At 40.7% G+C, this 13,196-nt stretch overlaps 1 protein-coding gene across 1 annotated transcript in view; it reads left to right on the plus strand.

The window, feature by feature from the left end:
* Positions 1–12,442, plus strand: part of LOC132186683 (DNA mismatch repair protein MSH4) — a 44,180-nt gene extending 31,738 nt beyond the window's left edge. Inside the window, exons 16-24 of the mRNA XM_059600689.1 lie at positions 7,501–7,644; positions 7,735–7,802; positions 7,968–8,026; positions 9,568–9,724; positions 9,808–9,860; positions 9,936–10,034; positions 10,425–10,539; positions 10,663–10,785; positions 12,165–12,442. Coding sequence (XP_059456672.1) covers positions 7,501–7,644; positions 7,735–7,802; positions 7,968–8,026; positions 9,568–9,724; positions 9,808–9,860; positions 9,936–10,034; positions 10,425–10,539; positions 10,663–10,785; positions 12,165–12,329 — 983 coding nt within the window. The 3' untranslated portion in view covers positions 12,330–12,442. The remainder of the gene's footprint in view (positions 1–7,500; positions 7,645–7,734; positions 7,803–7,967; positions 8,027–9,567; positions 9,725–9,807; positions 9,861–9,935; positions 10,035–10,424; positions 10,540–10,662; positions 10,786–12,164) is intronic.
* Positions 12,443–13,196: the final 754 nt, after the last annotated feature.

The following is a 13,196-nucleotide window of genomic DNA, read 5'->3' on the forward strand; positions in this document are numbered from 1 at the left end:
CAATATCAACAGAGCTTTCAACCTTTTAGAGCTATTGAGAAGTTTGCACAAAAAATATTAGAGAGAGAGGAGGCTAGTGCAACTGATATAGCCAACCTCACACATCTTATTATATAAGCTTTGAGAAATATGGCATTTACCAAAATACCCCCAAACCCTAATAAACTCTTCTAACACTCTTCTAACACTTCTCAAGTTGGAATATATATATATATAAACTCAGCTTGGAACAATAAACTCTAACCGGTTACGATACAAAGATTTTGTAAACATATCATCTAACTTTTCTGCAGATTTCATGAATGTTGTAAATATATCTCCATTGAGTATTTTGTCTTTAGATGAAATGACAATCGACCTCAATATGTTTGGTCCTTTCATGAAAAACTGGGTTGGATGTAATACGTAAAGCATCTTGGTTATCACAAAATAAAGTGATAGGAGTAGGAGTTGAGAACTCAATATGCTAAAGAAAATGTTGTAACCATGTCAACTCACTAGTATTATGAGCCATTGCCTTGTACTCTGCTTCAACACTAGATTGCGCTACCATTGTCTGTTTCTTACTCTTCCTAGTTACAAGATTATTACCGAAGTACAATATCCTGTAGTAGATCGTCTATTTGAAGGAGAACTTGCTGAATTTGCATGAGTAAAACCTTTTATCCTAAAATGTCCATTCGGTTTATATATAGTATCCCAAGAACTAGGGCTTTCTTCAGATACCGAATAATGCAATGTATTTGGGTGCAAGCCAGCCTGCAGTCCAAGTGAAAAGCGTATACAAAAAGAAGTGAACAAGGTCCTCAAGATTACTCGACAATCTAAAGTGACATTGAAACGACCTCCAACCCCTGCAAATGTATTTCCATAACCTCACCCCATGCGTACCATGGGGATCTTTAAAACTCCAACCGTCCCAAAACACACCATATTTCACCACCAAGATTCTTCTCCACCAAGCCTCTTCCTCATGAGCAAATCTCCACAACCATTTCCCCAAAAGAGCTTGATTAAACAAACGCAAACTCCGGATCCCTAAACCACCCTCAGAAATCGGAGAGCAAACCTCGTGCCAACTGACCAAGTGGAACTTGGACTCATCATTGAGCCCTCCCCATAAAAAATCCCGTTGAAGCTTCTCAATGCAATTCGCCATAGTAGCAGGGATAGGAAAAGAGATAGAAAATAGGTAGGGAGATTGGATAAGGTGCTCTTGATGAGAGTGAGCCTAGCCCCCTTGGACAAATACAAACGTTTCCAAAGGGCCAACCTTCTAGCAATCTTCTTCAAAATGTCTTCCCAAATAGCCAAAAGCTTGAACAAGGCCCCCAATGGAAGACCCAAATACTTCAAAGGCAACGAACTAGTTCCACATCCTAGAATACCAGTCAAATCACCCGCAAAATCCGTACCTCCAACAGGGACCAAAACAGATTTGGCCTGATTTACTTTTAACCCAGAAACAGCCTCGAAGCCAATAAGAAGGGGGGCTTTAATAAATCTAATTTGGTCAGGAACAGCCCCACAAAAAACTAGCGTATTATTAGCAAAAAGAAGGTGAGATACAATTACCCGGTCAAACTCTCTAGCTCCCACATAGAAACCATTGATGAACCCCCTATAAATAGAAGCATTAATCATCATGTTGAACGCCTTCATGACCATGATAAACAAGAAGGGCGAAAGAGGGTCGCCTTGTCTCACCCCACGCGAGCTCTCAAAGAAACCGGAAGAAGAACCATTAATCAAAACCGAGAACCGTACAGAGACGAGATATAATGCTCAATCCAGGAGCACCATTTCTCACCAAAACCGCACCTTCTTAACAAGTAGAGTAAAAATTTCCAGTTCATATGATCATAAGCCTTTTCCATGTCCAACTTACATAAAAGGCCGGGTTCCCCATATTTGATTTGGCTGTCCAGGCATTCATTGGCAATAAGAACCGAATCCAAGATTTGTCTACCTTTGACGAAGGCATTCTACAGATTGCAGATGACCCGATCCATAACTCTCCTCATTCTATTGGCTAAAACCTTAACAATAATCTTATAGGTCCCCCCCCCACAAGGCTAATCGGACGAAAGTCCTTCATATCGGTAGCACCATGAGTCTTCGGAATAAGAGAAATAACGTAGCATTAAGACTTTTTTCAAATTTACCTCGATCATGGAACTCCGCAAAAACAGCCATAATGTCCAACTTGATCACATCCCAACAGTCCTGGAAAAAAGCCATAGAAAAGCCGTCCGGGCCTGGAGCCTTGTCCCTGTCCAGTCTTTTAACCACCTCCCACACCTTCTTTTCCTCGAAAGGAGCTTCCAGGCTGGAGGCCTCATCAACATCCAACATGTCGAAATGAAGATTATCCAACCTTGGTCTCCAACTGAGAGTCTCTGTAAAGAGCGACTCGTAAAAATGGGTAATATGATTACTAATAGCCTCTTGATCAGAAGTAGTAGTGCCATTAATATTCAGAGACTCAATAGAATTCTGTCTTCTGTTAGCATTAGCGATCCGATGGAAAAATTTCGTATACTTATCACCCTCTTTCAACCAATGGATCCTAGATTTTTGCCTCCATCTAATTTCTTCTTGTAAGAGAGAGGATTCTTACTCTCTAGCAAGCAACCTTTTCCTCTCAATCTCTTCAGTAGATAAGCCTCGCTCTTCCTCCACCCCATCTAGAGCTTTGAGATCATCCATACGCGCCTTAATACCTGCGCCCACATTGCCAAACTCTTGAACATTCCATCTTTTAATGTCCCACTTCAGAGCCACATATTCTCAAATTTGAAAGGTCTTTTGCCTCCCGGAGATAAGTTACAGTCCAGAATAATAGGAGCATGATCGGAGCATACCCGAAGCATCCTCTTTTGTCGCAAGTTCGGATTATGAGCTTCCCAATCCAGAGAAACGAGATAGCTATCAAGCCTAGACCAAGAACGATTATTAGACCAAGTTGAGATCCCCCCAACTAAGGGGAGGTCCATAAGGCCCTGCTCTGAAATGAAATCACCAAAATCCCTCATTGCAGACCGAGAATGAGCACCCCTCGACCTTTCACTAGGATAAAGAGTGACATTGAAATCCCCACCCATGCACCAAGGCATATCCCAACAACTCATTACCCCTGCTAGCTCCTCCCAAAGAAGACGCCTGGGATTGATTCTATTAGGCCCATACACCCCCGCAAAAGCCCAAACAAGACCATCATCAACATTTTTGAAGGAGCAGGCCGCCACATATCTCCCCAAAGCAACATCTACCTTAGCAACAACCCTCTTGTTCCACATGAGCAAAATACCACCCGAAGCCCTAATTGAAGGAACATAGCACCACTCCACATACGAGCAGCCCCATAAACTCCTCACAAAGCTGAACGAAATAAAGTCTATCTTCGTCTTTTGAAAACAAACTAAATCTGCCTTCCAACTTCTGAGAAGATTTCTAACCCTCAACCTCTTATCCCTCATTTAAACCTCTCACATTCCAAGTAAGAATCTTGAGCTTCATAATTTAACTCAATTGACCCTCCCCTTATTCCTGTCCCTCAGAGAATTCTCCATATAATTAACAGAAGACTGCAAGTTATTGAGCTCTCTCATACCTTTTTTAACTGTAGGTGTTCCCTCTCCCCTTTCCATTTCATTGTCCTTGTTGTCAGCAATAAGAAGCCCTATGGTCTCCTCAAACTTCCATTCTTCTCCATCGCAAGAGAGGCCAACTTCTTTGCAAGCCTTTGTTATAAACACCCTCTCCTGCACCACCAACGGTTCCTCAACTAAGGAATTCGGAACGAACGACTCCTAAGAAAAGGAATCCTCTTCTTTAGGGAGAGCTCCACCCAAATTTACAACCGGCGTCGCACAAGTACCAGGCTCCTTAGCTAGAATACCCAGATCAGAACCACACAAGAGGTTGATCAGCAAGACCGAGCCCAAGTTCTCTTCCCTCTCAGACTCCGCACAATCACTGGCAACAGACCCTAAATGGACCGGCATCACCCAAGTGCCAGGCTCCTTACCCAAAATACCTAGGACAAAACCGCACAAACCACTAGTCGGACGATACTGATCAGCAAGACCGAACACTGGATCAGAAAAATCGTCAGAAGTGAATGGAACATTCTGTGCCTTTATCAGAAGACCCAAGGCAGAATCGCACAATCCCATCAACGAAATCGCCTAAACAGTGAAACGCAATGTCGAAACGTCACCCAGAAAACCATCCCTCAACAGAATCTCCATCACCGGCCCCCTTTTCAAGCGACGCAACCTTCGGCGGCGCAACAGAAGACCCCAACTTCAAACCATCGCCCAGATAACCAACCCTCGTCCGAACAACCATCTCCGGCCCCTTTCCAGGCGACGCAACCTTCGTCGGCGCCTCTGCTATAGAGACGCAGATGCGATCGGCAGGGAATGGAGAACATAGGGAGCCCTGGCAGAGAGCAGCAACCTAGAGGCAGATAGCTCAGGAGTATCAGTGGCGCACATCGGAGCAGTGGGACTGCCTGCCAAAAAATCAGGCTCATTTATCGGCTTCAGACCTGCACGCGAGCCTTCCCCTTTCTCCAAGGGCCTCGCCACAGTCTCCACAGCAAAAGAGTCTTGAATGACCAGGACCTTACGGACAGGGCCAGGACCAGTACCAAAGTCCGAGTTGGGCCATACAGTATTCTTCCTAAAATAAGTCTTGATAGGCTGAGAAGACTTACCACGATCCAACTTGGGCCGCCCAACAAAAGCCCCGTTCATAGTATTCTTGGACTGGGCCACACCAAACTTGGTTTTATCACTCCTAAACTCCAAATTTTTAATCACCGTGTTTAGCCTTTCCAATCCCACATCAAGCTCTCCTTTTAGCCTTCTCAACATCTCCCTAGCGTTGATGAGCTCGAGTTTTACGCTAAAGAGGGACTACTCAGCGTAACTGCCAGCCCCCTCCCGTCCCTTCAATTGCTCAGAACCTAGGTTTGATGCTGACAACCTTGCCGTAGGGTGCAGGCTGCTCACCGGAGGTTGGAAACTACTTGCCGGAGCCCTACAATAATCCCCCGAAATTCCCCCATCCTTCGGGTTGCACGCTCCCGCCTCAACAGGAGTATGGGTCTTCGTTGGAACCACCGCGCGACCACCAAGAGTCCTCACTGGAGCATGGGTCTTCTTTGAGCCTACCACTTGTTTGTTAGAATCTTGGGCTTGCTTGTCCATCTCTTCAAAGGTCTCTTTCAGCCACCTTGGCACCCTGGCTATCAGCTTTGGAAAAGAGTTAAAGCATTCCTTCGCCGGTTGCACCGACAACCCCAACACCTCCACATAACTCCTCCTTCCCGTCCCCACCTTATCCTTCTTGCCCTCCCTGACCTCTCGGACCTCACAAAGAGATGACTTTGCCAAACGCACTTCCAAGATAAAACGTTTGCTTCCTTGACCATAACGTCCTTTTGGAATAAGGATCGAGCCACACCTATTCCTTCCATCAAATTCTTCTACCGTCAAAAAGTGCCCATGCCTATTAGAACATTTCTACGCAATTATTTGTGGATACCCTGCTTTAGATTGATCCCAAAAGACCTCAGAAGTTTCCACTGCCACCAACTCCTCCACTGTGCGCACCAGCTACGCTAACTCATCCTTCTGCATGAAAATAGACCTTTATTTCCTGTTGTTTCTTTCAAAAATCCTCACCCCTGAAGCCCCTCCCTTAATCAACAATTCAAAATCTTTAGACTCCACAGACCACCTTCTTGAAGCAGCCATGACACTGACCAACCAGCCTAAAACTAATACCAAGCAGCTCTCACTCGCCACCCACGTGCCTACACTCAGGCAGGGAGTGGATGAGAGAGAAGAGAGTACATACAAGAATTTGAAAGAAGAAAAATAGCAGCTGATTCATGTTCCTCTCCTTACAGATGGCCACAACCTGATTGTGATCCTCGTCCACAACACCTTACTCAAGCCCAAAATATTGTTTACACCTTATAAATCTGAGTAATATTCTCAGTGCTAGAGTAGATATGTTTGAGATAATCCCTGATATCCTTGGCAGTAGGAAGATAGATAAATGAGGATCCAAAGTGAGGCTCAATACTGTTCAATATAAGAGATATAATTTGATTGTATTCCTGGTTTCAAAGACTCAGGGAGCTAGAGTTCGAAGGTTTCCCTGATTGCAAATGATGATACAGACCTTTCCCTTTCTAGAATACCTCCACCGATTGCAACATTAAACATAGTTTTTCCATTTAGTTTCACCGATGTCATAGGAGCATTACCTATAGAAGCTAAAGTGATTAAATCTGATTTAGTGGCCATAATGTGTTGGTAGTGTTGAACAATGCCAAATAGCTACAATAACCAGCCAAAGAACCACTGACATTGTTGGAATAGGCCATAACTCATAAGAAACAGCCCCAAACCGAAGCAAAACAACCAAGAAAGTGCGTAAAATGAACAGAAACTGGCTTAAGTAGACCTGTACTGGCTAAAAACTACTCAAACCTTGTCAGATTCAAATGAAATAGACAAAAACTGACCGGAACCGGCTGCAAAATGAATTGAACAGGCCTAAACCGGCCTGAACCGATGGTAAAGTGAATCAACCTTCCCGAACTGGTCGATAAATGGATTGAACTGGATTGGACTGGCATAAATACGATGAACCACACCGGGTGGTGACCAAAACTAGAAAATCGAAGTTGGCCGGGCTGATGAACCGGGTTGCCCGATATAGGAAAGGTTTCGACCTGACATGGAGTTGGGCTGAATTGGCCTAACCCATTCTCAGTTTGGGCTGTGGACCATGCCCGAGCTAAAGTGCGGATAGCCTTATCTTGACTTGAGTTTGGAATAACCTTATCCTGGATAGGAGACGGGGAGCACTCCTAACTTAACAGACTTTGTCTTCGAAAGCCACCAGAAAGTCACCGGTGTCACTCAGACTGTGCTGGCGACCATTGTGACGATGACGAAAAGAACCACAACTAATCACAACCACGGAATATCCATCGAGGCCCACTCACCTAAATCACCAAACCACCTCGTCACTTGTCTATGGCCACTGTAGATGGTACCAACTTCCACAGATATCATTGACCGACTACACCAACCAACCAACCTAATGCATTCGTTTAAAAATGCATAAACTCGATTTGTTTGTTATTTCTCTTATTTTATGTCACTATATAGTAAAATGTAGTTTTGTTCTAACACTTATGGTAATGCCATTAGTATCTCATGTATGCACTGTGGATACCAACAAAAGTTTAGTGCTATTCAATGCCAATTCTTGAATTCCATTTATCTTTGAAACTTGGGATATATATATTACTCTTGGCATTTTTATACATGTAAAATCGTTGAAGATTTGGGTAAATGATCAAACAAAATCCTTAGACGTGCACCTTTCTTTCTTAAGTTCATTATGGCCTTGGTTAAAAGTGTTATTATGCTTTATGGACATAAATTTACTTTATGGTATGACATTCAGCACTTTTGGATGCCATACGGGAGGATGTCTCTGTGCTCACTCTGCTTGCGGAGGTCTTATGCCTTTTGGATATGATTGTCAATTCATTTGCTCATACAATATCCACTAAGCCTGTTGATCGATATACCAGACCAGAATTTACGGGTATGTGATTTTGTATGTTCTGGCCATATTCTCTGGTGAATCTTGGAAGTGAAATACAGGATATGCTTAAACGTGTCACACTTCTGTCAGATAATGGCCCAATGGCAATTGATGCTGGAAGGCACCCCATCCTGGAAAGCATACACAATGACATTGTCGTATGTATTTTTTCATTTTCCCATTTTCCCATTCTCGATAGTTTGATTTCTTGTATCAGATTCTTTCTTATGTAGGTCACTTTCTGTCCCCTATTTTTTTTTTTTTTTTTTTTTTTTCCCAAATATTCTGTAGTACCTCTGGAGTTGAACTTTTTTGTTTTGTAGCCCAACAATCTCTTTCTCTCAGAAGCATCAAATATGGTGATTGTCATGGGGCCAAACATGTAAGAAAAAAGTTCCCATTGAAGTTGTTCCTTGCATGTAGATTGAAGTTTTTAATGCATTGTCTTTTCCTTGAGAATATATTTCTATCTTTTCATTTTCTTTTACTGTTTGGAAAAAATTAGGAAAATATCAGAGAGAAAAGAAAAAAGAAAAATGTAGCTTTGTTCGATTAGTTTTTTTTTTTTTGTTGATAAATAAGTGATTCATTGAAAAGCGCAGAGGGGCGCAACCCTAGAACACATGTTCGATTAGTTACTGGTAGAACACATGATTTTCAACAATGCAGATGTAGTTTTGAATCCTAGGATGGGGTACTTATGCGTGCATAATCTATGAGATTAATCACCAGCAGCACCAAATAACCATCAATTACCTACATTCAGGTAGCTGCTACTTTTGTATAAGAAACAAGATTAATCAGGTGAATGAAATAAAAATTACCTAAAAAATGCCCCCAAAAACTTGCTTGTCTTTAGATATGTACCCTTAAAATTTGCGACATGGAATATTTTAGCTCAAAAAGATTTAAGAAGTCCTAGAGATTTGCATCAAATGAACAGTTATATATTACTTGGCATCAATTTTTGGAAGACGTGGTTATGAATTATGAAGTTTACAGTCTTTTTTTTATACGATAAGTATTTATATTTGTGAATCAGTTATATTGTTGCATAAATTGACTTACTACACTAACAACATATGCAATGTCGGTATGGATGTGAGACAGGCTAACCCATAAGACAGGCTAACCAATCGCTGATATCTACCTTTATCCACCATAGGTCTACAGCCAGCTTCTGCAAACCCTTATCATCCCCCACCACATTACTCTTATCTGCTACCAGGTCAGCCATGCCCTTCCTTCCAGTACTTACACTTTCTTCTTGTAATCAACGGGTTCCAGTAGCCTAACATTTCCACTTGTTTCTACCACCTGAATCAATGGATCAGCACCAACCTACATGAAAACCCCTCAGGCAAGAACACTTCCAGCCACCTACCGGCTCTAAATAATTGAACCCAAGCCCGGCTTGATTTCAAGATAACACTGAATTTGAAAGGGCCAGCTTGATTTCAAGCTAAAAACAAGAGCAAACCGCCTTTCTTCTTCTACTTGTTTCTTTTGGTCTTCCTTGGTGTGTAGTAGTAGAGCTAGAAGAGAAGCCAGTGGGAGGGGGACAGAAAGATGAGTGTGAAAGACCATGAGAGAGCTTCATCTCTCTATATTCTAAGCTCTCCACATCTCCCCTATGAGATCTACAGTCTTGAATACATTTGATCCTTTATTGCAAATATATTTTGTGTATCCTAAACATATACGATGCACAGATAACTGTACTTATAAGGGAGGTGAATATGTACTTTTATCATCAAAAAGTAGGTAATCTCTTGAACGTCAAATCTGTGTAAACCATAGAGATTTTTGTCTTATACATTTCTTCTGCATGCAGTCCTTTGTCTTAGATTAATCTCTTTCGCTAAACTTCCACAGCGCATGGATATATTTTGCATAATTTTGTTCATATATTGTTTCCTTCAGGAGTGGAAAGAGCACTTATCTTCAACAAGTGTGTCTTATAGTTATTCTTGCGCAAATTGGTTGCTATGTTCCCGCATGCTTCTCAACTTTAAGGGTAGTCGATCGTATATTTACAAGGATGGGTACAGTGGATAATCTAGAATCGAACTCCAGTACGGTATATATACCATCTGACTTAGTTGAATATAATATATTTATAAGAGTGAAAGATCATGTTTTTATTGTATATGAGTGTTACAGTTCATGACAGAGATGAAAGAGACAGCTTTTGTAATGCAAAATGTCTCCGAAAGGTAATATATTATACAATGTTTATTAACCCTTGGATGTGTAATAATTTATGTATACGTCTGTTTTATTGGATATAGGAGTCTGATTATTATGGATGAGCTAGGGAGGGCTACGTCTTCCTCTGATGGTTTTGCAATTGCATGGAGCTGCTGCGAATATCTGTCATCTCTGAAAGCGTAAACTCTTTTCCTGTTTACCAATTATTATGTTTTTTATGAATAAAAAAAATTAGAAGCATGTAAGTTTATGCCAATAAAATGGCTAAAATGCAGTTTACGCAATCAAACCTCAAATGGCTACTCTATCTGACATGGAATATTTAACAAACTATTACATTTTTAAAAATAACATGTACTTGCCTGACGTAAACAGAGACTAATTTTTATTAAATACAAGGGAAACATTAATTTTCCAAAATAAACAGATTCCAGTAATTATGGCAGGTGAATTGCTGCTGACGAGAATGTGTTCAGCCTTAATATTTGTAAAAGTGATGCGCTATTATCTCATCCATGTGCATTTGTTCACATTTGCATTAAAGTACTGTCTTTCTTGATGTTCTTCAGGTATATTATATTTGCTACTCATATGGAGAATCTGTCAGAATTAGCACCCATCTATCCAAATGTGAAAATTCTTCACTTTCATGTTGACATAAGAAACAACCGCCTAGATTTCAAGGTAGGATATCTTTTTTTTTTTTTTTTTTTGGATGAGATCCAGGTAGGATATCAGAATTTTCTCTAAACTTTTCACTTTTAGCCCTTTTCTGTTCCTAGCTGAGAATCTGATTTACTTACTCAGTTTCAACTGAAGGATGGTCCAAGACATGTACCACACTATGGCCTATTGTTAGCAGAAGTGGCAGGTTTACCGAGCTCAGTGATTGAAACAGCCACAAGCATCACATCCAGGATGGCGGGAATGGTGAGTAATAATATAAATGCCACAAAACTCAAAACATACATTAGATGTCGAGGCCCTAATGCATATTAAAGTTACTACTGTAATGCTTTATATTAACTCTAGACCACCAACCCTCACAACTCGAGGGACTAAATTGGGATAATAATAACTAAGGGGGTTATCAAAGTGGAAGCTCAGAGGCTAGTTTGCCTCTTACCATCTTCATATGACGAATTTGCCCAGATATATTTTTTTTTCATCTCCTCCTTTGTCATATTTTCCTTTGCAACGAGGTTAGGCTATATGTTTGAATTTTCTTATTCCTCCTCCTCCTCATCACTAACAAGGCCTCATCTTGGCAATACTATAGGTTGTGAGGGAACCTAAATCTTTAGATTTGTAAAGAGAACCTAGACCTTTTGACAAACACAAGGTTTGAGGATAATTTTCTGCTTGGTTTTATTTATCACTCACCCCTTTAAATAAAAAAATTACGACGACATAGAATTGGAGATAAACTCCTACAACTCTTTGGAGATAACTCCTAGTTGAAGATAAACTCTTTGTTTACACCTAGACTTGGAGATAAACTCTTACAATAACTAGACTTGAGAAATAGAAACCTATTGCCATAAACATATTGCACCATAGTGTTACACACTCGAACACTTAACGGAAATAGATAATGTCGATGTACAATATCCCATATTACTTATTATCATAACATAGTAATTATATCGGTGCCAAAATTGGGGTCCTGGGGTCACGGATTCACGGGTCCAGGGTCTAGGGCTCAAGCACACTGAATGTTTAGTCTAAATCACAGGATGTTTTGGTGCGTGCTGCATGTATCGAAAGAAAAATACTTATATGCAAAGTTGCTCATATTTTTCAGTCAAGTATGGAAATATTTGGTTAATATTGGCTTTAAAGGACTCTGAGGAACCTTCTTCTTAGCGTTCCACTCAAATGGTTTTTAAAGCATATTTACATGTTTTAGCTTTGTTAAAAGTGATTGAAATTGAAATCCCTCCAAAACTGAATTGAAAAACAACACATACTAGATGCCTTTATATAGGTTAGGTTTTGAGTATTATCCGAGCATTTTGCTCAGAGAAAAATAAAATATAAAAATATAAAAATATTCCTAAACTTGGAGACCATAAAATTCGTGTAAACAAAGAAATAAACTTTCAAATATTATATCTAAATCTTTTCATTCTTGTACTAATCTTATTCCCAAACAATTCATCAAATATTATGTATGATTCTTGTCATTTTTGTTCTAATCTTTTATGTCACTATATTCCACTGCTATTAATTCAGTATTTAACAACATAGCTACTGATTCTCCTGCATCATCTTCTTCATGACCTGTTAAAATGATTTTTACTTTCTAGGAAATGAAGAGGATGGAAGGAAAGTACCTGCAGAATCACCCAATCCAGATGGCTTACTATGTTGCTCAACGACTGATATCTTTGAAGTATTCCAACCAGGATGAGGATTCAATTCGACAAGCATTACGGGATCTTAAAGAGCAGTATATTGCTGGAAGGCTTTAGAGCTTGGATACACACTTTGATGCTTGTGTTTTTTTACTGGGTACTAAATGTACTGGACGCTGAGTGATCTAAAGAACAAAGAATAAAGAATGGGTACTACGTATTAGCAGAAAGATAGAAAAATGAAACAACAAAAAGAACAAAAGATAAGCAACAAAAGTAACTACATTAAGAGGGGATTAACTAACCCATGTTTTCCCATGGGTTAATTAATGCTTAGTCACAAAGCCGAAAGTAAGTTGATAATTTTTTTAAAAAAACTTTTCTTAGGTGCCGATTTCATATGGTCTTAGCCTGCTGAGCACTCTTTTGGGCTTCATCAAATGCCGAGCGCTCTCCCTGGTATATGGGTACTTTGTCCATTTTCTTTGGGCACCATGCACTCTCTCAGGGTGCCAAGAGTTCCCTTACTTACAAAGTGATGTTGGTCTTAAGTCCCCTAGCATTCTCCCGGGTTTTTGAGCACTCTTTTGGTTTTTATGAGGCACCAGACACTCTTGAGGGTGCCAAGCCAATTTCATTAGGAAGTGAAGTTGGTCTTTTAACCGACAAAGTACACTTTTGGGCTTCGTTGGATGCCTAGTACTCTCTCGGTATTTGTCGGCTCCAATCACTCGCTCAGGGGTGCCAAGCAACTCCCTTACAAAGTGACGATGGTCATAGCCCCCTTACCAGTTACCACTCTTCCTTAGTCTTTTCGTGCACCAAGCACTCTTTCAGGGGTGCCAACTGCCAAGCCTATTCTATTACAAAGTGCCCACTAAGCATTACACCACACACTCTAATGGGGTTTCCAAGTCAGTTCTTAAAGGAAGAGACCTTGGGCTTTAGCTTGCAAAGAACTCTACTGGGCTTCGTCGGTGTTGG

Source organism: Corylus avellana, chromosome ca7 (genome assembly GCF_901000735.1).
Source record: "Corylus avellana chromosome ca7, CavTom2PMs-1.0".
In the NCBI taxonomy this organism is placed as follows: domain Eukaryota; kingdom Viridiplantae; phylum Streptophyta; class Magnoliopsida; order Fagales; family Betulaceae; genus Corylus; species Corylus avellana.